The 27,866-nt window shown below is 43.0% G+C and overlaps 1 protein-coding gene across 1 annotated transcript; it reads left to right on the forward strand.

Annotated features, from left to right (window-relative positions):
• Positions 1-27,834, forward strand: AsnRS (asparagine--tRNA ligase). Its single transcript, XM_065451105.1, has 14 exons — positions 1-162; positions 3,639-3,724; positions 3,808-3,870; positions 4,691-4,873; positions 8,003-8,152; positions 9,351-9,437; positions 10,044-10,130; positions 13,885-13,941; positions 17,661-17,816; positions 21,636-21,757; positions 22,672-22,807; positions 23,291-23,452; positions 26,303-26,386; positions 27,528-27,834. Exons 1-14 carry the CDS (start codon positions 132-134, stop codon positions 27,789-27,791), a joined length of 1,668 nt encoding a protein of 555 aa, XP_065307177.1. The 5' UTR covers positions 1-131; the 3' UTR covers positions 27,792-27,834.
• Positions 27,835-27,866: the final 32 nt, after the last annotated feature.

Genomic DNA, 27,866 nt, shown 5'->3' on the forward strand with positions numbered 1-27,866 from the left:
TCGCTGGCACCAGCTGGCGCTACGATCAGCGAAACGAGCCCAAATCTGGTATTTCGTCCTCTCTTGAGAAACAATTTCCTTTTGGTCGAATCCGTTTTTCTGGTATTAGAGACAACCTGCTGACGCACAACATGAGTGGAAGCTCGCAACAGACAGAGGAGAGTGAGTTCCAAAGCTTCTCGTACTGTAGTAGTGCATTTGTATTACTATGGTGCTGTCATGGCAAACCGCCGGCATCTTGCGCCGCCAACTCGTGTACAACTCGATGTTCATTTTCACAGAAGAACAGAAAGTACCCTTAAAACAGATCAGATTTGCTTCAGTCATAATGAGTTTTATTTCAGCAGCACAGCACTGAATGACCTTATGTCTGACTTGGACCGTTGTTGTGTAGTTCGTTAGACCGAGGGCTGGCACTTTCGGACGGAGTGTTGTCGCGTGGCCTTACGGCATGTGCGATTGGTTGTGCGCGAAAATTTGTAGCCGGGCAATATGCATGTAACATCAGTCATATTTTCGTTATGCAACGACCCGACATTGCCGCTCAAATTTTTTCTCACACTTTAGGTGCATTACAGCGCAAAAGCCGCGCAGTATAGTGTCCAGACTTTGTAAACGTCACGTATTATTTTTCACGCACACACACATTACATATATATATATATATATATATATATGTATATATATATATATATATATATATATATATATATATATATATATATATATATATATATATATATATATTAAAGTGGGAGGAGGGCATGTGTACAACCATCAACTGCTTCACTTTCATATGTGGAAACTGATTTGATAAGCACATACAACCAAAGTTAACTGTAGTGCATACACAAAACGTTGCTTGCTTGTAAACATTTGTGACTAGCCATGACATTTATGTAAAATTTTACTCAATAGACCCACTTACTTGTGCTCGAAATTGAAAGGATGCTGTCATGCATATACACCTCTGAGCATGCTAGAGCCATTGCAGGTTGAGCTCAGCTTTTTTTCAGCCATGCTTCAATCCTGCTGTACTAACTCATGTTTTTGTTTATTGTGTGTGATAAAAAGTTCAATGCAGGTCGACTTCAACGACAATCATAACTTCATTGTGCATGATACCTGTTGAATTCAAATGTTTATTTGCTTCAATAATTGTACTGCACTAATCCAAACACAGCCAAACTGTGTAGATCAACTACATGCCAGTGGAAGGTTTGTCATAAATTATGCATAAAATACTAGCGAATAATGAACCATGAATAGCAGCAGAGGTATTTGCGAAGTGCAGAACAAGAAAAAAGAACAAATAAAAGCAGGAAATTAAATGAATTTGAGAAAGGAACACGAGCACGGACACATGAAAGTGCCTGAGGAATACCGAGACACCACTCAGAAAGGATTGTGCGAGGCAGACTGGTTTCAGGAATATAAATATACCAGACGTGCGGGTGCTGCATTTTTGGCATTGTTGACCAAGACCTTGGCATGCTTGTCTGTGTCCTAGCCCTTAAAATTGTCCAGTACAACCTACATTAGGGCCTTGCTCTTTGAGGTGCTGATGCACAAAGCTGAAACTATGGATCTTCTTCTGGCCATGTCCATGATGGCCAACATCAAGCTGTTGTACTTGAGCCACGTCATTGAAATAGGAGAGCATGTGGAAAAACACTTGGACAGGATTAAGAATCAAATTCACATGAATCATTTGAAATAAATGTACACCTACCAACTGTCCTGAATTTTTCATAATGTTTACATATTTGGGCTCATTTTACAATTTTATTAATCTTGCGTCAAGCTTTACGAAAAATGAATTATCTTAAAGGTGTTGAAAGATGGGGTTGGGGGAACATTGCAGAAAAAAAGGGGGGGGGGGGCACAGATAAAAAGGAAATTGTGTGCCCTCTTGTGGCAATGCAAGACACCATATGGAGGGCACTAGGCTTTGAACAAGTTAAGAAAATTTTCTGAAGCAGGCGAAGTTGACAACAGCAAAGTTGCTGAAGAAGTCGCTGTGATCGTAAAACTAGGCGCTGATTGTCAGTCTCTGCTGCTCCAAGATTTGCTGCTGCTTGTGTGCCTCACCTGAAAGTAAACAATCATTATTAAACATGCAAATGTATCCTATAAAAGGTGTGTGCTCAGTGAAAACTTCAAAAATTTGTGTTGGCACTATGAACCTAAAAGAATGTGGTCGACTTGTTTGTTTATTTGTTTTTGTTTGTCCTTTAAGCTTCTTTTGGGCGGCTAACCACCAGAAAATTTCTTCGTGACATCCATTTGAAGGGATACAGAATAAAAATTCAACAATATTGTGAAAGCACCACAATTGCATTCCTAAGACACGATTGCTCTTGTATATAGTAATTATTCAGGTTATTTTTTAGTGGATGGCTTTATTTCTGATGCTCTGTGAGCGGCCACCGGGCCACACACAACGCGCTCCTGACAACAAGCCGGCGGATCTGACATCACATCTACCTTCAGCAGCGACAGGGCAAACTGACCGGCTTCGGGCTGTTGTGTTTTCTCTGCGTTGCACCGTGCGCAATGCTAAGTTCTAGTGAGAGTGATGACATGAGCAGAGATTGCGACTTTGACTTTGATGAGTGGCCTAGTGAACGACCGCCAACAACCGGAACGAATGGCATTCCGGTGGCACTCCATCGGAGGTAGCAACTGGTACTGGAGCCAGGGGGGGTCAGGTGAGGGAGGAGGGGCGTTGCGCTCTGGTGGCTGCTAAGGTGCCTCGATGTCCTCCTCGCCCGCCGCTCCGTACAGAGTGGAGACAACCGCGACGTCTACTACGGCGTGGGCCACACGAATCGTGGACGCCGTAGCAGACGCCCTTGTTGGATGCCGTTGGGACGCGTTGCCGGCACTCGTGTTTATTGTGTGCGGTTTGGCACTACTTTACTGGCCTTCCCCCAGCTCCGCTGATCTCTGGTGTTTGCGATAGCAAAGCCACGCATATTCGCCTTCTCTTTTCAAATGCGCCTTTGTACTTCCTCTAGAAAACAGACGGCACAGCGTCCGGCTTGAGGCGCTGCCTTTTCAATGACACTCCGAGGCGTTGCTATCACTCGCAATGGGTGGGACGCAGTGAGGCAGGTAACTGTGACGCAATATCTGGTTTTGCCGGAGCCCTCAGAGGACGCCGGGCGATTTGAAAAATATTCATTAAAATAATTGCTTTTTGCTCATTTCTGTTCAGAAAGAGTGTGGTTTTGGTCACTCTCGATGTGATAGCTGCCATTGAAACCAGAAATATTGGTGACAAATTTTTTATTCAGTATCCCTTTAAAAAAAATGGCTACGAATTACTACAAAAAGGTAAGATTTGTTTGTGATCAAATGTCCAAATCAAATCCGTGTTTCTTTCTGGCTAATTGTGTTTCTTCAGTGTATTGCTACATCAATATTTCATACAAACTGGCCCTCTTGAGTCCCATTGAACAGCCACATCTAGCGCTGTGTGCAATGAAGTTGTCTGGTTTGCTGCTTGCTCAACAAATTTCGCTTGCTCCTGCTCCTCAATTTTTTGGTGGTGCTACCAATACTAACAGTAATTTGGATACACATTAGTTATATAAACCACACTGAGCTAATGTGCACTTGCCTCGACCTTGCAGAAGATCCACTTTATATATCTGAAGCGAACGGCGATGATGAATCGGGGGATGGCAGCGAGCTGAAGCCAGTCAAGAGTTTACTACAGGTTTGTGTTGTTGTTCGCTGTAATAAACAAGGTACAGTTGGTTGGCATTGGTCAAACTCCTGATCAAGGTATTCTTTACGTAGGCAATGAGGATAGCTGCCGAAGAACCCTTCCCTCTATTCTACGGTGATGGCAAAGATGGAGAGGTAAGCATGGTTTCCAGACTTGCATTTGATAAAAAACATTTTGTTATCTTGGTCAAATATACAGGAAATCATTTGTACTTGCAAATGATTTCCTCTATTTCACTTATTCCTATGCTAATGGGATTGAATGTATGCTAATGTTTAGCATAAGCCATGAAGAAAAAGAATAGCCATAGTTTAGTTGAGGTCATGAGACCATTGAGCCCAAAGGAGCGGTAACCCATTGTTAGCCAAACCCCTTCCATATAAACAGTTGCTTATTTGAGGTTTCAATAGATTTCAGTATGAAAATTTAGATGGGCACTATCCTGTTTCAAAATCTTCAAACAGATGTGAATCATGTTGAGGAAGAGAACTTGTACTATTGTTTCTTCAGCAGAAATGTTGGGATGGGAAATTCCTCTCACAGCATGACATACGTGACATTAGCTCTCAGGTAATCCTTTACATGTTCCCAAAATGCAGGGATTAGTGTTGCGACACGTGCAGACATGAAAGTTACTCAGTGTATAAATAAAATGTAGGTTTCATTATTATGGTTTAATTTGCCCAATGTTGCTTGCAGGCACTGCTTGAGGGAGGGAAAGTAGCTAACCTCCTCATGCCATGGCCTTGCAATATTTCATCTGCTATACCAGCTACTGTTGAGCCCTTTCTCAAAATTCTTATGTTGGAACACTTCCTGGAAAGCACTTTACAACATCTAATGTGTAACCAAAATTTCTGATAGGGCCTTGTGAGGGGGCACCCTAATTTGCTTCTCATTGCCTGTGGAAACTAGCGAAAATTGTGCTCACTTGATTCTGCCATTTTTTTCCAGAAGTGGACCCTAGTGTCTCAGTCGCAGTTTAAGAAGGTGCGGAAGATCTGGGTGCGGGAGCAGTTTAAAAATACTGAGCGAGTGCAGAAAGAAGCAGAAGATGATGCACGACGTGAGAAGAACATTGAAGAAGCGAAGAAGGTGAAGATACAGCTTGATCCATCTTTACCAGATGCAGTCAAGGTAAGTAATAGTTTACCTTGTTTAAGCATGTTTTTCTTTGTTATGTCACAATTTTGTGTGGCCGGCATTCTGTTTCGAGCTCAAGAATCCTTTACATATATGTACTGTTGCAGTTAAGTATTCTGCAGCTGAGAAGTTGCTGTACGTGGTTATCACAGGCAACAAGCAGAGAAGTATGGATACGACTTGATCTCTGGTTTTGGATGCAATGTATTTATGGCACCAGTGAGCGAACAATACTATGCATTTTTCTAACACCAGCCATAAGAGCTGACAGACGGCTTCAGCAGGCCCTTTCATTTGTCAAACAGATCATAAGGCTCATAAGAATACACTTGTGATCTGGAGGAGCTGTAGAGAAAGTAGCCTAATGCATAATTCAAGCAGTCCTGAACCGAATACTACAGGATAACTATGAAACAAACTGAAAGTCGTCAACAGGCAGGTTATGGGAGGCAATTACTAGACTTATACCAATCGCACACCCCAAAAAATTACATCTCGGCAGAATAGAGGAATTCATCCAGCACGATTCCCTTTCTGCTCCTATAACAAACATTTTCAAATAGTTAGTACAGATTGAGGCATGTGCTATGGCTTTGCAGTTCGTTTCCAAGGCTCTATTTGTTGCAGTTATTATGCCATGTTTTGGGGCTTTGAAATCCGGTTATATGATTTTCTTGATATATTCATTTCTAGGATGGAAAAATGCAGTTCTTGAATGCTTTTCGACATTGATTGACATGGGGTAACACTACTTGTCCCTTTGCATGTGCGAGGTTTTGTGCCTCATTGGCTCAAGAATTTTGTTGCTGAGTGCGAGGCTACAGGCGTTACATAACATGCCTTGCTGGCCCAATCCCCACTGCCCCCTCCTGGACATTGCCCTAGATCTACCCATGTTATACAGACTCTGCAATTTCTTCAACTCTTTCTGTATATGGAGTTTGCCTGCACTATTCGTATAAAACATTACAGTTCCCGGTGTAAAATGGTTTTCACTTCATTATTGCAATAAACTGTGCCTTTTATTTTTTTAAGCGCATCTCAATGCAGAAGAAGTAAATCATAAAAATCACCGACAAGTACGATACTCCCTAATGTTATATTTCAGTGCAGCAGTATACATGTCTTCATTTTGCAATATGTTGAGGCATCGCTCCAATCACTGCTTCGACTGGCAGAGCCACGATGCCCTGCACTATATGTACACCGCCCACACGGCTGCCACTTCCCAGACACTGCAGCTTATGCAATTGTAATGTTTACTGGGAAACGCTTGCGGTGAACGCTACTTGTGAAGACGAGCTTTCTGGTTCTTTTTTTTTTCCCCGTACAACCAGTGCTGCAGATCTACGAACATGAGTGCCTTCTGGCGGTGCTTCAAGGTGGCTTCCTCCACTTTCCTCCTCGTGCTTTCGCTGCACCCTCCTCCTCTTCTTTCCTCCTCGCACTACCTTCACTTTCACCATATTTCATCCCCAGCTACGCTCAGTGTTCAATGTTTCGTCCTTGGCTGTGCTCGTTCGCTCAGTTACACCGCCTAGGCACACCAATGCACGACGCAGGAACAGCCGCGCCCTAATAATAAGTAGGCTACTTCTTTGGGTAACTGTAAGTGCATGCTGAAGACAAATATTAAGTCAAGCTAATGGTATAGATTCTATTCTATTGTAAGGCTCTATGCGCTGTTAAAGTGAATAGAGCCTCTATAATTCATGTAGGCACAGTTCAGGATTTATGAAACTGCTATGCCATCTCCCATGACACAAGACATCCCGTTTATAATAAATAAATTTTAGTCAGCCATTAATAATGATAAAAAATATATATATTGTCACATTTCAACAACGGGAAAATGCAATTTGGCCCATTGAAAGAATTCATCGGGGCTGCCTCTTCGCAGTACTTTTTTATCCCATTTTACAGAAGTGTGGGAAGATCTCTGTGTGGAACTCTGGCTCAAAGCAGGCAGTAGTTCCTGGCAAATCATGACAATCATTCATTGAGGTCAATTTGCATTGAGGAAGGACGGAAAGATGAGTGAAACACCTATACGTGACTTAATAGTTGCAATGTTTTCTATGACAGAGTCATCACTCAGCACAAAGCAAATATTATTATGCTTGTACAGTGAAAGCTCGTTAATTCGAACTTCAATAATTCGAATTTATGGATAATTCGAACTGTGCGATTTGGTCCGGCCAAGCTCCATAGAAGTCTATGTATAAAAAAGTCCGTTAATTCGAACGCGAGAAGGTTCCCTCACGGATAATTCGAACTACGCTCGCCTGGCATACGGCCAGAGAAACACGCCTACTGCCTACACACAAGGCTGTATTGCCTCCGAAACGGAGAGAACGGCGAGAGAAGGCAAAATCGGAAAAAAAATCTAACCTGCGCGGGGTCAGCCAGAAGCCAGCGGCGGCTGCCGCCTCTCCGTTCTACGTAACCTCCGAGACTTCTTGCCCGTTGCGAATCCCGGAGGCTTTACAAATCTGTACAGCTGCTAATGTTGTGCGGAGATGGCACGGCAAGCGCCAAAACACGGAGAATCAAGTACATCGCAGCTGCGCTTGCAATCAAGAACCAATGAATCAGGGCGTTCGCCACCTTCACGTGTTCAGCGTATTTGTCTCGGCAGTCTTCATCGGTTGTGCACCTCTGTTTTCAGATTAGGAGGTATCGGCCATCGCGATTCATTGTGATGGTGTTAAGCCTCGGCTAACGTTCTTTTCGGTGGACATCGGTGGTGGGGCACAGTCGGACCCAGAGCTTCGACTTGAAGATGGCGTGTGCCCCCAGCAAACGCCATCACTTTCTGATATGCCCTACTGCTTCCAAATCGCAGTGTACTGTTGCTCTCCTTCACTTTCGTTAGTTCGAACTTTCGTTAACTCGAACTCAAGCGGCTTCCCCTTGCGGTTCGAATTAACGAGCTTTTACTGTATAGAGTACCTAATCTAAGAATATACTACATTGATTCAGTGTATTCCTTAGCATGTCTTAAGGAGTGTTGCACAAGTTTCATTTTGTCAATATTGTGTCTACTGGGTAGCTAACAGCAAAGTTAATTATTCTCGGAACATAAAATAATGACTTCCTTGTTTACTGATGTGTTTTACCCAGATCAAGATCCGTGAAGCAAAAGGCCATCGGGGCAAACGTGTACACCTGTTTGGCTGGGTCCATCACCTACGAAGGCAGGGCCGCTCACTCATGTTCATCCTCCTGCGGGATGGCACGGGTTTTCTCCAATGCATTCTCACGGACCAGTTGGTACGTCGCCCCTATGTGTGCTGCAGACTGCTGTGTAGAGATCTCAGAACAGTGATTTATTAATGTTAAAAAGACACAAATAAGTTTACTCTAAAGTGTAATTCACTTATACCAAACCAAACAGTATGTTACTTATACTGTTACATCAACTTTATAAACATGTTGCATTAACTTGTAAAAAACGAGATCTATGTAGTGATGCAAGCATCCTAGCAGGTAGGGCATAATGAGTAGATAATTTTTTTGGAAAAGCTGTGTCTTTTTTTGAAGATGGAAGGGGGAAAAGGATTAAGTGAAGTGATAAACTAGTGAAATTCTGAGCAATACCAGTGGTGGAAATACTGCGCCAATTGCACTCATGTATACGAATGTAAATACGGAGTGAAAGAGTGACTGAAAGACTATGGTGGCTGCTTCTGGTGTAGCACGTCAAGAATGTCTAGGCCAGGAGGCATGAACCTACCAGGAAGGCCAGGCTGGGGCCTTAGCTCCTTTGGAAATAATAAATGTTGTTTCTCTCTCTCTCTCCTCATGAGGCAGTGTTTATGCTGGATTATTATTATTATTATTATTATTATTATTATTATTATTATTATTATTATTATTATTATTATTATTAATGCACCCACCCACACAGATCTGGGTGGGCTTTGCTTTCTGAAAAGATACCGTATAGACTTGTATAAGAGCTGCACTATTTATTTATTTATTTATTTATTTATTTATTTATTCACAATTTTCACAAGGTGTGGCTTTTACACGTGACCAACCCTTTTGGTCAAAATGGTGCTGGTGCAGCCGGCGACTGCTGCACATCCCGGATCCCCGAATGTACCATTGCATCAGAGCTAAATGCGCAGCTCTCGCCATCTAGTAGGGGTACCCAGACGTGCGCAGCGCGAGCTGCATCGGGGCACCGAACGCTATTGCTTCTCCGATGGAAATTTCTTTTTTTCCTAATTTTTGGCCGCTAAGTTGGGGGTGCAGCCCTTTCATGAGTCCATACAGTAGCTAACTTAAAGAACAGGGGGAGTTTTGAAATCCTAAATCACCATGCTTATATGTAAGCATAAGGCACAAGATGTGTTCATTATTGAAATTGTCAGGCAATTCACAAGCTGTTATGATGACTACTTTCCTTTATTTTTCAAGTTGGGAAAATCATTGGGAGCTACACATTCGTATATCTCTCTTCCAGTGTCACACGTACGAGGCCCTTGTATTGACTACTGAGTCGTCCGTCCACCTTTATGGAGAGCTTCGTCCTGTACTTGAAGGCAAAACAGTGAGTTTCTAATGACATTACATGCCGCCTTTGCCCAACACTTGGCTTGGAAGCAGAGATATATTTATGATTGGGCAAGCAGTGGGAGCATTGTGGCCTTTAGTGTCAAACAGACATGGTAGATTAATGTGTTCTGTTGTAGCGCAATACAAATTGTTGCTCTTGAGTTTTGGATAACTTAAGAAACTGCTTTAGTTTTATATTTTTGATTGATCTACCGTTATCTGAATGGCAAGAGAGGTGAGCTCTGATTTAATAATGATAATCTTTTGTTACATATTTTCGCATCACTGATACATATCCAGACTGCGCAAGCAATATTGCTTGTGTGCAAAGCTGGGCAGTCAGCAGATAGTACAAATACAAGTAGACAACGGCTTAATAATACAAAAAAATAATCATAAGTACACAAAAAATATTAGAAGTTTACACTTAAGTCCAAATTGCAAAGATCACACTTTGGAAGAAAATTACTTTTTCTACACTGATTACGCGTAGCTGCTCATCCATGTTAGAATTCTGCAGATGCACATAGACAGTATTTAAAATAAATGTTGCTTGTCATTCTGTCATTTTGCTCACTGACCATGTGGCTTTTGCTTGCAGGCACCCGGTGGCCATGAGCTTCATGTAGATTATTGGGAACTTGTTGGAGATGCTCCGGCTGGAGGCCTCGACAATGTCCTCAACGAGGTATTTGTCTGTCTGTAGTAAGAGTTATGGTAGATTAGCACAGATTAATGAGGGACACAAGGAACAAAGTGGACAAGGACAGGTGCAAAGTGTGATTAGTGCTTGTATCTGTCCACTTTGTTCTTTGGGTCCATAATTAATTTGAGCTAATCTACCATAATTATAAAGCAAGCCCAACTAGCCTAACAGTCAGCCCTCCTGAAGTATATATGCAATAAGAGTGATGCACATAGACAGTATTACCATTGCTGATCATTCTTGTTCTTGTGTGAACGGCATTTGTATGAAATTGTGTTGTATACAATAGAACTTCGTTCGTATGTTTTAGAAAAAAAGTGACAAAAAACATACTAACCGGAATAACATACGATCTGAAGTCGCTAAAAAATTTGGCAGGCTCTACTGCATCTGACGTCTACGTAATGCGAAGCATTGCGCGAACCGCTACAGCACGAGACGCCAACACGCGCCGAGCTGCTGGGGCACGAGCAGCCCAAGACAAACATTGTTTTTGTGGCTTCAGCTAGCTTATGTTTGCACTCCTCACATTTGGCCTTGGTTAGCAGCTTCTTCAGGCCGGGCATTTTGGCGGGAAGTTTTGATGGGCCCACTCGGCGAGCATCTTTGCTGGATGGAAAATGCCTACATGTGTCAAGCTGGCTCACAAGCGACTTGAGATATGCTGTGTTGTTTTCCTATTGTGTAGGGTTTTGAGAGAGCAACAGGAATCCAAAGTGAAATCGAGCTGGTGGGCAGTGCCAGAATATGATCCCGCCTGAGCAAAACAGGCACTCACTTTGTGCTGCCTGCAGCATGCAGCAGGGTACATTTGGCATGTTTGGGTTGTCATCTTTTAAAGGCACGCAGTACACTTCCAACAGCACTACACTACATGTACTGTGAAACGGATAGGTGAATATGCTTATTACAATAGGGTTGGCAGTGATGACTGTGACTACCCACAAGGGCATACAGTCAAATCTCAATGTAGCGAATCACGCGGGACCGCCAAAAATGGTTCGTTATTTTGAAATATCGTTGTAATGAAAACCTTGCGGTTATAAGCCAGTGGGCAAACCTAGGAATCAAAATGACGTACTTTGGCAGTAGACGCGTGTGCAGACAAGCGTACTCTCAAATACAAATGTTTCTCACTTCAAAGCTGCTTTATTTGAAGAAATCAGTGATATTGTTCAGGCGCATGCAGCACACACGACTGATTAGAAATGCGACTACATCTTCCACTTTATGCATTATCTCATCGGGTACGTCATTGCACTGAGCGATGAAAGTGTGGACTTTGTTCATGAGCTTCATGAGCACTAAAACATCAATGTTCAACATGATCTCATCTTTTGTGTTCAGTGACCCACAGTCGTCTTCGGGTCGTCATTATCACTGGAGACGTCACAAACGCAGTTAACAATCTCTTGGGTTGTAAGGTCCGCTGTCGCTCACGACGTAGTCGTCGAAGGAAGAGAGGGTGAGCAGCAGTTCCGCAACCTCGGTCCACAACTCTCCTGGGTTTTTATCGGTCACCTCCAAATCATCTTCAAGCTGCACAAGTGCTTTGACAAGCCATGCTTTTCGCCAGCAGTTGCTAATGGTGGATGCCTTCAAGTTCCACCAAGCTCCTGTGAGCATTTCTGCTGCCTGACAAATATTGATTGCAGTCGGCTGCTGTAGGCAGAGGTTGGTAATCAACCGCTGTACAAGGCGCTTACGAAAATCTGCTTTCACACTCTTTATAATGCTCTGGTCTAGGGGCTGCAGCAAGGATGTGTTGTTTGGTGGCAGAAACTCTGAGCGAACGTGCATCAAACAAACATTCGCAATGTGAGCAGAGCAGTTGTTTTCGGTCATCCTTCCTCATTTGGTCGTCGAATTTGATGAGCCACTTGAAAAAGAGTTCTCCGGTCATCGAGGCTCGTTCCTTGGTGCGGTAGTCGTATGGTGACATGACATTTTTCATGCAGCGAGGCTTCTGGTACTTGCCGATGACGAGCGGTTTAATTTTCTTTGTGCCTGTTGCATTGCAGCAGAGCAAGACTGTTACGCGAACATGCGACTTCTTCCCTCCTTTGCACTGCCCTTTGAAGTGCATCATCCGGATTAGCAGGGGCTGATAAAAACATGCTGTCTCATCCGCGTTGAAAATATCGTCTTCAGAGTACGATTCAGCCACCTCTAGAAAACGATCATTGCACCAGGAATCCGTGCCTTCTCTGTCAGCAGCCTTTTCCTCGCCCGAGGCTAGCTGCCAAGTTATTCTGTTCCTTTGGTGGAAACGAAAAAGCCAACCCACACTGCCGTTGGTCCCAGTTATTTCAAGTGGGTTGGCAAATTCGCAGGCTTTTTCTTCGAGCATTGGGCTAGTCATGGGAATGTTTTGCAGTCTGGCAATTTTGAACCACGTGAGAGCAGCTTGGTACACATTTTGAAAGTTTCCCAGTCGCAGCCATTTCCTCTTAGGAGTGAGCTGTGATTCCCGGCGAAGGTTGATAATCTTGTCTTGGCCTTTCAAAATGGCTGTGATGGTCGATGTGGCAATGCCACCCTGTCTGCACATGTCAATTTGCTTTTTCCGTGCATTGCATTTCCTGTAATACGTACAATTTGTCCTGCAGCGAAAACTGCTTCCGCTTCTTCTTGGCGCCGTCGCTAGCTGCATTCATCGTTTGATCTCACGCAAACATCGCCAAACATTTGTCGTGAAGCTCTTGGTGAAGCAGTTGGCACTCGACATGGTGATGATGATAGCTACCGCACTCGCGGTTTCTGTTTCACGCGAGTGTTGCGGCGCTGTTTCTTTCAGCCAAATTCGTAATACTGATGTTCTTCAGTTGTAAAGAGGAAAATAAACTGCGTGCGTTATTTTGAAATATGCACTGTATTGAAATTCATAGTTCTCAAATATTTTTGCATTGAAAATATAGGCAATCTGGCAAGGATTTTTTAAATATTCATAAATTTGAGAAATTCGTTAATGTGGGGTTCGTAGTAACAAGATTTGACTGTATTCGGGTACCAGAAAAGGAGACTGACTGCACGCTGACATTTTCACATGACACAGGCGGGTGAGTACTGCGGGGAAGCTGCTGTGGTGGGCACCTACTGCTCTCGATCTTGCGTACCTCACGCCTTTTCTTGCTCAGATGGGATCTAGCAATTGGAAAAGATATACAATCGCATACAATCGCACTTAGGCAGTGCAGTGATTGTTGGTGCCAAAAGATAGCATTTCCTGGAACTTATTAGAGGGTAAAAAAGGAAGCACAACTGTCTTCAGTCACTTTTTGTGTTCTCAGTCACGAACGTTGGTGCAGGGAAATCATACAAAACAGGATCATATCAGCGAAGTTCTGTTGTAACTCTTGCGGCATGCAGCATATAGGTTTTCATGGTATTGTGCATGCAAGGGACAGCTCTAAATTGCATAACTCCTTATTTTTTAAATATTTGTACATCATTGTGCTTCTTGTTGCATTTGCAGTGGCCTGTCTATGAGAATAACATTATTTTCACCTGATGCTATGGTTGAAATGCTTTTGCTGATCTGTTGAGTTGTTTATTCAGTAGGAGTCAGATTTTGTTGTTCATGTTGAATGTGTACTGCCTAATTTTCTCAGCTGGGTTAGAGAAACAAAACACCAGCAACAAGTTCGTTTTTGCTTGCTTACCTGTCATCACCAAAATAACTTTCTGTTCCATCCGTGGTTGATGGTAATATTAAGCATTATTACAATTTTTTCAGGAGTCTCATGTTGACATTCTGCTAGACAACCGCCACTTGGCACTGCGGGGAGACACGGTAAGCGGTGATAATGCCATATCTGCAAATAATCGTTTATTCATAAAAGCATGTCAACTAAATGTTTTGATTGGATGTACCTTCAGCATTTCATTGGTTAATTTTTTAGTTAATCAGTTGTGTTAATGCACTCCTTATTCCATAAAAGTAAATAGTACCATCTTTCCATTGCCAGCAGTGGCTGGATAGCCTTGACTTTTCTGGGATAGGGAGCACATATAATTGCTTTCACTTTAAGGTATTTAGCACTCTGGAGTTGAAAGCAGTGCTGTAGAATACAGGGAGTCATGTTTGCAAAACAGCTACATCCTTGAATTCCCTTGCTGAAGCACCGAGTCGACATTGTTTTTCTTTTTTGTTTTTCCTTATTATGATTGATCGCCCAATAAACAAGCATATTGTTCTGCAATCTACACTCGTTATCTATCTGGTTGTTTGGTCAGGCAGCTGTTTTTCACGTTAATCTTATTTGTATAACATAATAATCAACTATCGCCTATTTAGAAGCTTTTCGCAAGATTAGTGGTTAGCATGTAGTACAGAAAAATCTCGTTACTATGAACACCACATTAACGAACCTTACAGAATAATGTATGTAATTTAATCCCATAATCACCAAGATGCTTCATTATTACGAAGTTTCATGGAAGTTTTGGTACCGAATTCCTGAGGCTTACGCCTATCATCATCATCCACAGCAGCAGCAGCCATGTGCTGGGGATTCTGTTTCAACGGATACAGCCCCAGCAGCATCGGCATCAGCATGAGTGTCACATATGGTCATGTTTCGACTCTCCTACTACGTCGTAGGCCTAGCGTCCCCACGTTGATTGCGATTGGCAGGAGCTGCAAAGTTATCGGTGCTGTGATTCTGTTGTGCGATCACTTTGCTGACAATGAGTTCTTCTGGCCCCCGCACTAAAACAAAGCAACGCCAGTTTTCGCTCAAAGAAAAAGTGGACATTTTCACACAGCTGAATGCTGAAAGAAAGCAAGTCGACCTGTGCAGGGAGCGTGATATTCCCCCGTCAACAATGGCAATGATGCTCAAGGATCAGGAAAAGATCATGAAATTGCATCGAGAGTCACAGCTGGCTTCCTCAAGAAAATGTTTGCGGCTTGGCAACTACCAGAACGTCGACAACGCCGTCCTCACGTGGTTTAAGGATGCCAGACAGAACGATGTGCCCTTGTCAGGCCCAATTATTCAAGAGAAGGCGCTACAGTTCGCGGCCACCTTGGACATCTCCGGTTTCGATGCAAGTGCCGGGTGGCTTTACCGCTTTCGGCAAAGGAATGGCATTACATGACAGGTTTCTTGTGGCGAAGAAAAGGCAGCAGATGCCGAGAGTGCGGTTGCCTGGCGGAACGAGCGCTTTCAAGAGATCATCGAGTCTTTCTCTCCAGACGACATTTTCAGCGGCGATGAAACGGCGTTCTTTTATCACTTGTTGCCTGATAAAACAATGAACTTCAAAGGTGACAGGTGCAAGGGCAGAAAGAACTCATGTCTCCGCATATCGGTTTTGTTCTGCTGCAACTCGACGGGCACGGAAAAACTCAAGCCGCTAGTTGTTGGCAAGTCTGCTAAGCTGCGCTGTTTGAAAAACGTTGTCTCGTAGCCTTGCGACTACCGAGCCAACAAAAAAGTGTGGATGACGCGAGGATTGTTCACTCAGGGGGTGCTGCAGCTCGACGACACAATGAAGAAGACAGACAGAAAAATTCGCCTCATTGTTGACAATTGGTCGGCGCATACCGTGAATGTGCGATTGAGCAATGTGCAACTTGAATTTATGCCCCCGAATTGTACTTCTTTGCTCCAACTATTGGACCAGGGCATCATCAGATGTGTGAAGGCCAAATTTTGGAAGCGTCTTGCACAGTGCCTCCTGATCAATATTCGACTGAAGCTGTGCACACAGGTAAACATCCGTCAAGCTGCAGAAATGCTTGCAGGGTCATGGTGGAACGTGAAGGCAAGCACAACCAGGAACTGCTGACAAAAGGCAGGCTTTTTAAAGGCTTTACCTGCACCACAAGACTGCGAGGACACAGAGGAGCTCAACTCAGAACTGTGGAATGAGCTTACCGAGAAGCTCCCTGTCGACACCGCGGTGACCTTCGAAGATTACATTGACAGCGACAGCTACATCCGCGGAGCTCACCAATGAAGACATTGTTAATAAAGTGCTTGAGCAAGAAGATTGCAATAGTGATGAAGACGATGCCGACACTGGATCAACACACAAAGAGGAAGCGACTGTTTCCAGCTCGAATGTTTTAGTTTTACTAGAAAAGATGCGATCATTCCTCGGGCGCCTTAAAGATGTCCCCGATGACGTTCAGAGGAAGGTTGAGGATGTGGAGGCGTTCATCCTGCAACGCTTGCTGTCTACTCGCCAGAAGAAGAATAGACTTCTTCAAGCAATAAATTGTAGTTAAACTGTGCCCAACGTTCTCGTTTATTATTTACGTATGAAAACGCGCATTTGCTGCACTGGTCTGTAATTTTCGTTGTGTTACATTACTGACATGAAAATATTGGTTTTTCAGTACTACGATAATTCAAATTAACGAATTAAATTCGGCAGTCGTGCGAAGTTTGTTGTAACGAGATTCTACTGCACGTAGTTTCTTCAGAGAAAGAAAAAGAATAAAGCTGCGAAGTCCACTTTTTGGCGTCGCTGCTCAATGAAATGGATGTTTGAATATGTCTTTTTGTCCACCCATATCATAACGGTGCCATGTATTAAAGCATTTGTCGCTGCTCTAGAACATTTAGGAGTTTTGTCTTGTGAGCATTTCATTTTATTCTGTCCTGGGATAAATTAAGTTGTTTGTTCACTATTTCTTCATACGCACCTTCCTGGAAGTTCTTCATCGTCATTTCGTTGTTGCAGATAATTCATTGTTATGCCATAGCATTGGAAAAAGATGAAGACGTCTGTCAACTATCATGCCACATTGCAAAGTTCTGACCACACTGGTGGCACAGTGAAAAGGAGGAGAGTTAGTTAAGAAAGTTATCGCGGTACATTGAGGTCAATGTAAATGAAAAATTTGACAATCATATTGGCACATATATCCAATGAGCCATGCTTCTTGGCAACATAGTGAAGTCACTGTTGACTGAAATACAAGCCAGCCTTCTCTTACTTTATTTTTCATCATCATTCAGACACGTACAGGTATAGCATTCTGAAAGATGTTTTTAACAAAACCATTCTGTTCCCTGTGGATGATGAATTGGTTGTGAATTTTAGAGCTACAACAGTACAGCAAATGACTTTGTGTGTGAAGGATCAAATTGTTGGTCAGTGTCATTTCCAGCGCACCTATAGACTGTTCTTGATCAATCTTGATTGATGACTTTTGAAGGTATCGTTTAGTGTGCATTGTCTGGCTAAGCCAGTAGAGAAAGTAAGGAAAGGAATCTGTGGATTGCCCTACTTCTGATCAGTATTACTTCAGTATCTTGAATCTCAAATAATAGAGTGCTTTAGTGAATGGTTTGGGTGGCACAAGTGTGAAATTGTGGCACTAGATGTTGCACCACATAAAAGTAATACCGTCACAAAGGCCAGCTGACTGATAGTGTTTCTCTAGTGTATTTTGGCCATGCAGTGACAACTGTCAATGAGGCCGCAAGCTGTGTGGTAGGCACAGGCCATTTTTTAACCATGTTGTTAACATCAAAGCCTCTTTTTCTTTTCCAGCTGTCTAAAATAATGACTGCCAAGTCAGCTGTGATGCACGCCTTCCGAGACTACTTCTTTAGCAACCACTATGTAGAGGTCATCCCGCCAACCATGGTACAGACGCAGGTGGAAGGAGGCTCAACGCTGTTTGCATTTGACTACTTTGGGGAACAGGTATGCTGTGTACATTATTGCTGTAGCAAACACTGTGGTGATATACTAGGAGTAAAACATACTTTTTTTGCAGCGTGAAAAGACATAGATGTAGACAAGCACACAAGACAAGTGCTGACTCGCAACTTGTGGAAGTTATTTGCGAGGGACATATTATGTACTCCACGCCCGTTCTGCATAAGCTCTTACAGATCTGCACAAGCATACCTTCAGATATAACAGACCATTCCTGCAACAAATTTCACTTTTACCGCACCTAACAAACAATATACCAGCCACAATGGGGAAAATATGGGGAAAATTTTGTGTAGATGGCGCATGTACAACACACCGTATTTGCTCGATTCTAATGCACCCTCGATTGTTATGCTCACCCATTTTCCGTGACCAAAAAAAAAAGAAGAAAAAAAATAGCGCCCGTTGATTGTAATGCACACCTGTTTACTGTGACCTGAAAAAAGAAAAGTCCTTTATAGTACCGTGCACCTCATTCTTTCATACAGAAATACAACTTTCTCTCATTTTGAAAAAAACAATAGATTTACTCCCAGTGCACTAAAGTTGCGATAAATAACGAAAGTCGCAGTTTCGCCCGAAAGGCAAAGCATCGATTATGATAGCAAATTCGTAGACAGCTATACGAAAAGAAAGGGTAGTAATTTTATCAGCCGTACGTAAAAGCTTTTACACATTCGCTTAGTAACTCAATTAACAAGCCTGGTGTCATGCGCGCACAAGCAAACATGAACACGTCTCGCTCAATGACCGCGGAAACTCTTTAAACGCTGGAGTGAGAAAGTTCACTAGCAGGAGCGAGGAAATTGACCTGTGTGCGGCCTCTCGCTTTGACTTGAACTAAGCGACGAGAACACAGTGCAGTGCGCCTACATGCGTAGACTTGTCTCTGTTGCAGATCGCTTTCAAGATAGGGGCCGCACGGCTGCGCCGTACGTAGCAGCTGCCGGTGTAGAACGCCTGTCCTGTTTGCGCCCGTCCCACACTTAAGTTTCGGGAACTCTGAATGCTCGCGATGCGACCAGATTTTCGTCCGTCTCCACATACAAGATCACTTTCCTTTTAATTGTGGCATCGTGATGAACTCTGCATGTCTTTGCAGTTGGCACTTCCATGCTGACTGAACAAACGCAGAAAACAGGAAGACAGACGGTGCACTAACCTAGGCCAAAGGAAGCATTGCCTAAGCCATAATGTTTCTCGCTATATTGCCTAGAGGGAAATCTGGCGCTGCTGTGCTGTGGAAATGCCAGTATATTGTGACTTCGAATTGGCATCGTTCTCGGAGACCAGGACACCTTCAATGTGCGCCTGGCAAGCACTGTTCTGTCTGTCACAACGATTCATTTTCTGCTAAAGCAGCATGTAAAAAGCTGTTTTAGCTTTATTATTACACAAAAACATGTTTTGTTTAATTATGAGAACTTGTTATTGCATGTACAATCAGTATATGAGACGTAAAAAGTATCAATGGGCCGCTAAAGTTGGTGGACAGACGACAAGATTCGCACCCGCTTTGGAACAGTTTATCGTCTGTTCTTCCTTTTCTTCTCTTGGTTATGCATTGTAGGGAGTAAACTTCACTGGAAGATGTAATATGCATGAATGAAATCATTTTATGAAAATTTTACTTTAATCCTTTGAGGGCCAATGACGTAAATACATGGCGCCGCGAACAAGTCCGAAAATGGTCGATGCTGCACATTTACGACGCTGTCTGCACTTTTTAAAAAGGCGCCCATTTCCTAACTTTTCTTTTCTGTCATGTGCTGCCACTATGTGGGAATACAGGGAATTTTTTCGCGTGCCTCCCTCTCTCGGTTTTTATTGCATGGTTTGTTTTAGCGCTAGTTCGCTCCCACGCGTCTAGCTAGTACCACGCGCGCGGGTGGCGGTTTGGGTTTTGTTTTTGTGGGCGGTTTTGGCTTCTTAAGCTTGCAAAACTGATGGCTATCTCGTTACTAATCGCTCAAAGGGCGACCGCCTCTTTCTCGCTCGTGCAGTGCTCACAGGGGTGTGCGTAGGAAGGATGCTGCCGTGCATGCGTTTCTGCTGCTGCTTTTTTTTTTTTTTTTTGACACGTGAAAAATAACTGCTTCTGGTTGGCAATAAGATGAAAATTAGCGGAAGCTTGTCACACGTTTTTCTTTTTTGACGGGCACACAACCACACAATTTTCTTGAGTGCGTGCACCTACGCAGTTCGATTACGCTTTGGATGTACATATTAGGTATTAGTGTAAGGGCTGGAACATTTGAGTCTTACGAAATATTCTTGTGTGTGCATTTTCAAGGCCTTGAATTATGTGTATAAAAATGCATCAAATTCTTAATTCTTGTAAGCTTATTTCCTTTTTTTATTTTTGTTATTCATGAATGAACAGTACATATATACCAACGCAAAATATATTTTTCTCACTCTACGGTCACCCTAGAAAAATTGTGGTCAATTTTTTTCGAAACGAGTCCCTAAGAAGAATCGGAATCTGCAATAAAAAAGACTTGACCCGCGGCGGTCGCATATGTAAAAAAAAAAAAAAATCAATCCTCGAAGGGTTAAGAATGCATTATTTGTGGAGCCATGTGCATGTTTTAGACGAAGCCTTTTACAACACCAGCCAACACAAGCCTCGTAGACACATATGCTACCGTCATTCCCATGACAGCACAGTGCCTCTTAGGAAACTCCCATAGACGGTGGTGCCAGATTTCCCTCTAAGTGTTATAGTGAGAAGCTGTATGGCCTAAGCACACATACTACAGCACATGGAGAAAGCTACGGCAGCTAGGCTCGAAGTGTGTATGAGGCGGCCATATTGAAATGCTGATGCCGATATGGTAACGCAGATTTACGGTTGTACTCGATTCTAACGTGCACGCAATTTTTTGACCTATTTTATGGGAAAAAACGTTTGCGTTAGATTCAACTAAATACGCTACTTTGCTGTGGTGATGGGTGCGTATAGCAGTGCACTGCACGCAACTATCTCGGAGCTGGCCGCTACGACAGAAATATCATCTGAACCGACTTTTCTTGCCTACAGGAAAATCTTGCCATTGTAGGGTAGTGTTTGTGCTCTTGTGCTGGGAAACTGTTATTTGTTGGCAGCCAGATTAAAAAAAAAAAGGCAGGCAGCAAGGTGCCATACAACTACGGTGTAAATCCATTTATCTACTCATATATTTTAATTTCTATCTGTAAAATTGTTTTTGCAGTTGTATCCAGGTTCCAATTATCAAACAATACTATCAGCAGTATACATACAAAGTTGTGCCCTTTAACTACAATATCGTGACCCTAATTTTACATATAACAGACTTTGGATATAATGGACGTTTATTTCTGGGTTATTATGGTCTGTTTTAATGAGCACTGACTGTATAGCCAATTGGCACACCAATCTCTAGCTATCAATATGCCCAGCTCTGCAAGTATAACAGAGATGCTGTTTAACAATGCCGTCTTATCTGAATCTGGTCTAAAATATGTTCATATTAATTTTCCCTGATGCAGACATTTCTGTTATAGTGTCAAAATGTCAAACTGCCATAAATTGAGAAGTATAGAAGTAAATAACACTCTAGAACTCTTTTTCTGGAAGAAAAATAGCTCTAGCTTAGATCCCTTTTCCCTATGTTCAGTTACTTATGAAGCACACTGGATGTGCTTTTTACTAAAGCAATTCCTTGCTAGGCTTTAGCTGTACTGGCTGGTTGATGTGTGTTGAGATTCTTAAAAAAAATATTTTTTGTTCCTATTACTTTAGAACTCCTGGCCTCACTGTTCTTCCTTCACTTATTGCAGGCTTACCTTACACAGTCCTCGCAGCTGTATTTGGAAACAGTCGTGCCTGCTCTTGGAGATGTATTTTGTGTGGCCCAGTCTTACCGAGCGGAGCAGTCTCGAACACGGCGCCATTTGTCTGAGTATGTCACCTCCTTTGCTGCTCTGCAACCAGCATTATGACTTGTTGCAGAGCATTCATTAGGTATTGCATCTTCTGTGACAGTGCTCATCACTGCCACCACGGTTCGTCACCGGTGCTGTTGTGTTTAGGTCATGAATGACCTGCCACTTTAACCAGCGATAGACCAAATGCTGCTGCCTTGCATCAAAAGCAGGAGATTTGTAAGCATACAAAGGTACTGGCACATGGGACATCATTCTATTTACAGAAGTATAGTAATCGCAAGGTTGATTTTTCGAGGTCTTCGAGATAAGTAACTGTATTTAATGTTATAACACAATTTGACATCCCACATGGCCTGCACATCCAGGGACTTATGCAATTAAGGTAACGAACTTCAATATATGTTAAAGTGGGCATGTAAGTCTTTTTTTTTTGTAGTGTTTGTCATTGGACACATGGTTGTGAATTTGGGGACAGGAGCAACATCCGCCTGCCTCGCCTGCCTCACATGACTTTCGTGCCACGTGGCATTCGGCTTTCCCCCATGACGGACGCAATGGTTAGAGACTGTGATGCACATGGTGGTGACCTCACTTTTGCTGGGGCAGAATGTAAAATGCTTGTGTACTTTCAGATTTAGATTCATGTTAAAGAAGACCAGGTGGTGTGACTTAAACTGCAGCAATTCACTATGTTTTCCCCTCATAGCTCACTGTGCCTCTACCAGACATAAAAACTACAAATTCTTATTACTATTCAGCCGTAAGGCACGTTTTTAATAGTCAATTCCACCTGTTCACTTGTGCTGCACAGTGCAGTCTGGTGAGTGTTGTTTGGTGTCTTTTCCTTTCTTTCTTTTTTTTTTGTGTGTGTGTGTGTTTGTGGGGGGGGTGGGTGTCTTCAGTTGCTGACCTAGGGTGGGCTTTGCAGGTTTACGCACATTGAGGCAGAGTGCCCCTTCCTGACCTTTGATGAGTTCATGGACAAGATAGAAGACTTGGTGGTGGGCGTGTGTGAACGCATCCTCAAATCTCATGCTGCTCCCATTGTTCTAGAGCTCAACCCTGTGAGTCATTTGTTCCAGTTGCAACCACTTATGATAACATGGGTTCATTTCCTCCTAGTGGCAAAAATTCATTGGACACCTGGACTTAGTTTGGACTTGCATTGTTACCAGAAACAGCTCCACTGTTGGTGTAAATTGGAAAGTGTAAATGAAAAAGTATGAATAAGGATATGTGTTCTGCATGCTTACCACAGAGCACACACCAAGATGCAATGTGTCAAACATGTTCATACTTACTAAAACAAAAAAAAAACTTGGCTGTGAACCTTCATATCTAACTTGCACTATAGTCAACGAGAAGAAAGGGGGTTAACCGAGGGTCCCGATTTTATTAGTCATGTCTGTTGGCTTCTTATGACTTGCACTATAGTCAGTAATAACACCAACTAAGTTTTTCCTTGGAGTGTAACATGCAGTGTTAGCTTTAATGGCCTGCTGTTTTTATTTCATGTTGCACTGCACTTTGTGCATTGCTGGTTGCAGGAGTTTGCTGTTCCAGAGCGGCCTTTCTTGAGGCTACAGTACTTGGAGGCAATAGAGTACCTACGTGAACACAAGATCACCAAAGAAGATGGCTCCTTCTACGAGTTTGGTGAGGACATTCCAGAACTTCCGGAGCGCCAGATGACAGACAAGATCAACAGGGTATGTTGTTGCAGAGTTCCTTGTCTTGATTGTTATGTCACTTTCTTGCCCGGAAGTTCACAGCCTACTGTGCGTGTGACCAAGAGTGACCCTGAAGTAGTCGCCCCAGTGGGACTGGCGTCCCTCAGAAGTTGAGCTGGTGTTTCAAGTGGAAAAATATTGGTGATGTAAAGCATTTGAATGAAATGTTTTGTTCATACTTTTAAAACAGCGCCAAAAAACACGGACAAGGATACAGGACCATTCCGACAGCGCTCGTCCTGTGTCCTCCCTTGTCCGTGTTTTTTTGGCGCTGTTTTAAATATGAATGATCCGTACCAACTACCTCGCACCCAGACCCTTCCGAGAAATGTTTTGTTCAGGGCAGGAAACAAAGTGGACGCATTGTGCAAAGATTCCTTGACATTTTTTACCTTGTTTAGAGGTTTACTTTCAAGGCCTAAAATCAACAATGCCAAATAGTTTTACAGGAACACTTCATGTGGTCATTTCTCTATGTGTCCTATAACTTTAAATTTGACACTTCCATCATCAATTCAAAGGGTTTTTATTACTAGTTGAAATTGCTTATTTGTTTAGTTGCAAAAGAAAGAGACAGTTATGATAAACGTGTGTACAGTCGGACACTGTTGGTTCCATTCACATTATGTTTAGCTCATAGAGGAATGCAGTAGGGAGAAAATGTGCTTAAGAGTCCCGTATTGCTTTTCTAAAAATGTGCAAGATTTTCACTACAAAGTTGTGCCAGTTCAGTGTTCCATCGTTTGATTTGATCCATGGGATTTAACAACCCAAAGCAACTCTGGGGCTGCAAGAGATTGAGAGAACACTGCGGTTATTGGCGTAGCCAGGAGGGGGTCAGATCGAATACCTCCCACCCCTCAAAAATTTCTGATGAACGCCTTCCCCCCTTTTCCACGGAACAGGAAGTTTCAGGAGGTGGGCTTCGAAAGAGCAACATGGATGAAAGGAAAAGCTTGAATGTGATGAAAGTAAGGCGAGGGCTGGTGGTGGTCCGAAGGGGGGCGGGGGGTGTTGTCATGGGGGCGAACCCCTTTCCCATGCACGGAACTTCGTAGCCCCAATCATAGCTCATCTCTACCCCATTCCGACTCTTTTTAAGCAAATTTGCTGAAGGGCTAAAAATTCCACATGGAGATAAAGATGGGATGAGCACGTGCATAAAACTTGGAGGCATTGTTGCTCTCCACCATGCCTTCGTGTTGTCAGAGAGATTGTTGACCACACTGCGGAGAAGAAAAGCATTCTGAAAATACTGTGACTTGCTTGTCTAGGAAATGCATGATGAGCACTCCCCCCCCCCCTTTTTTTTCTTCTTTTTCTTTCCCTTGTCTCTGACTTTCACTATGTTAACAAAATTGAGAAGAGCTTGTTGTTAGGCTGGATTGTACACCCTGTTAAGAATGAGAATGGGGCAAAAAGTTGGACAAGGAGAACCTGCATAACGCTGATTTGTGCACGGCAAAATATATCAAGAACGGGGGTGCTGGGCCAAAGAAGATATAAAACTGACACAACAAACACGTAGGAGGGTAGGTAGGTGAATGGCCTCGAAGTCCATGCAGAAACAGAAATATAGGAATGTTAGGGGCTGCCTTGCTGTTCAACAACGCAGTGAATGTTGAAGAGTGCGACAGTGACTAACGGAAAAGAATTTTAAGAAGGGGTGTGGAGTGATGGATATGAACAGGAAGGGGGGGGGGGGGGGATGCGCATAAAAGGCGTCAAGAATTGAGTTGGTGGATAGATATGGACATGGGTAGTGTGTCTCGTCACTGCCCGATCGCTCAGCACCAGACAGCCGTGACCAGTCGCCTATCCTAACTAAACGTCTCGGCAATTTTCAGAATAGACGGGTGTCAGGAGACACAACACCTTCAAATATCTCGAGATACTGGCCTTTATTTTACTACGAACTACAGATGCCGTAATATTTACAAAGGCTTGTAAACACGAAGCAGTGCTGCTTCGGACTGTCTCAGTCAACTATTCCGTGTATGATCAAATCACAATATGCCTCGCATGATGATATAAATAAATATATATATATATATATATATATATGTGTGTGTGTGTGTGTGTGTGTGTGTGTGTGTGTGTGTGTGTGTGTGTGTGTGTGTGTGTGTGTGTGTGTGTGTGTGTGAGAGAGAGAGAGAGAGAGATTATATATATAATATACATATAGAGAGAGAGATGGAGGGAAGGAGAGGTAGTTGTCAGTGGGAATAGGAAACAATAGGTGTTATGCCAGATTTTGCCTCTCATTTTCTTACTGTATGTAGGAAAGAAAGATTCCATTTAGAGGGGTTTCCATGTGATAAATGCACCAGGTTACAGGGTTTAGACCTCCCACAGTCTGCTGGAAAACAACAGGGAGCAGCTGCAGTCACTTTCCCTGTTTTTCGATCTGCTAATGATTTTTGTTTAGAAAACGAAGTCAAGATTTATGTTTCTATGCTCAGAATTTGCATTACATATATTTCCCAGCATAAAAATGTTCACTTGCACATTGATAATTGATTTTCTGCTATAGAATGTACTATCATGCTCAATGTGAGTTGCAACACAAGAGCCTGTGGCTCAAGTAGCTCTGAGAATGCACGGTGGCACTGACTTTTGAAAAGTTGGTGGACTAAATGCCTTTCCAAAAACTGGTAGCACCCCTGTTTAACGTAATAATGTAAAGTGTATACGCCTTACAACTCTTCTGGCGAAAGAAAAATGCATCTATGAACTGTATTACAACTCTTTGAACATGAGAGTGCTTCGTGTGTTATTTGAAACCTATTTGCAAGCTTGCGTGCCCCATTTTATTCTGTTTTCTTGCAGCCAATCCTTCTGTGCCGCTTTCCTGCGGAGATAAAGTCCTTCTACATGCAGCGGTGTGCCGACGACCCCCGTTTGACAGAGTCGGTGTGTGTCTTGTTTGGTATATACTGTGCGGGTACTAGCTATTGCATTTCTCAGGAGAACTGTATTACTTCCTCTAATGATGGCTTGAAAGAGCAGTTTCATAATCTATACTGTGCACAGAAGTGAATGTAAGCATGAACCACTCACCCATCATCATCATCGCTGTTGCCATCTTTGTCTCAGTGACAACTTCACTGTGTTCTCATGCTGACATTTGTGAAAAGTTATGGTTTGTGATGTGCAGTAGATGTCATGGCAGGTCACTGTAGATGTCACGACAGGTCGTGGTAGTGGTGCCTGCAGATTATGTGCTGTCTTGGAAACAAATTTGTGCTCCGGATCAGAATGCCATTCACTGAGCTACTGCATTGGGTGCCTTAGTACTGCAGGTTTAAGCTCATTATGTTTAGTCTGTGGGACACTTCAACAGGTTGTTTGGGTTAATGCCATCAATAAAACTTGGAGATTGGGTTGCAAATTTATTGTTGGAGTGAATTGAGGAGTTTTTGTAACACGAACCATTAGCAACAGCAGCACTTGCAGAAGACTATAGGACACTTGTTTCTGCCTTTTGTATTTGTTGTTTACATTGTTTAACCAGATTGCTTCTTTGCTGCTTTACGATAGGTTTTTCTTCTCAAGTGCCCCGATTACTGACCTAGCAAATATCCCGAGTAGCACCCCAAATCTGTTGGGTCTAGAGCTGAACTCTACTCGTAAAACCAGCCTCAAGCTCACTGGTGCTTTCTTGACACATGATGGTAATGGCTTTGGTGTTGTAGTCGTGGTACTGGCCATGACAACTGTGAGGAAAGAGTCTAGAACTGTAGCTGCTCCACAATGTCAGTTTTCAGTTATATACGAAAGTGGCTGAAGCATGCATAGTAGCAATCCCCAGGCATGCCATTAGTTAAGCATGGACAGCTGGGCTAGTTGGTTATGAATAGCTTTATTTAACATCGTTCTAGCGCACAAATAAATACGGATGAGCAGGGAAGGACAACAGGAATGCCAGTGTTCCTGTTGTCCTTCTCTGCTCATCCATGTTTATTTGTACACTGGAATGATGTTTCATAATCCCATTAGTTGAAAGTTTGTACTGATAACGTTTTGTTTTTCTTTCTTCATTTTGTTGCTATAGGTTGATCTGTTGATGCCTGGCGTTGGTGAGATTGTGGGTGGCTCCATGAGGATCTGGGATTATGAAGAGCTGCTCAAGGGCTACCAGCGAGAAGGTATTGATGCGAGTCACTACTATTGGTACACGGACCAGCGGCGATATGGCACCTGCCCACACGGTGGCTACGGACTGGGTTTCGAACGCTTCCTCACCTGGGTGCTCAAGCGCAACCACATACGCGACGCTTGCCTCTACCCACGTTTTGTGGGCCGCTGCAAGCCATGATATTACGCACAAGCTGCATAAAGAAATGGCTTATTTCTCCCAACTTTGTGTTTCTTGCTGGTAGTCTTGCCTTGC

Source organism: Dermacentor albipictus, chromosome 1 (assembly GCF_038994185.2).
Source record: "Dermacentor albipictus isolate Rhodes 1998 colony chromosome 1, USDA_Dalb.pri_finalv2, whole genome shotgun sequence".
Taxonomy (NCBI): Eukaryota; Metazoa; Arthropoda; class Arachnida; order Ixodida; family Ixodidae; genus Dermacentor; species Dermacentor albipictus.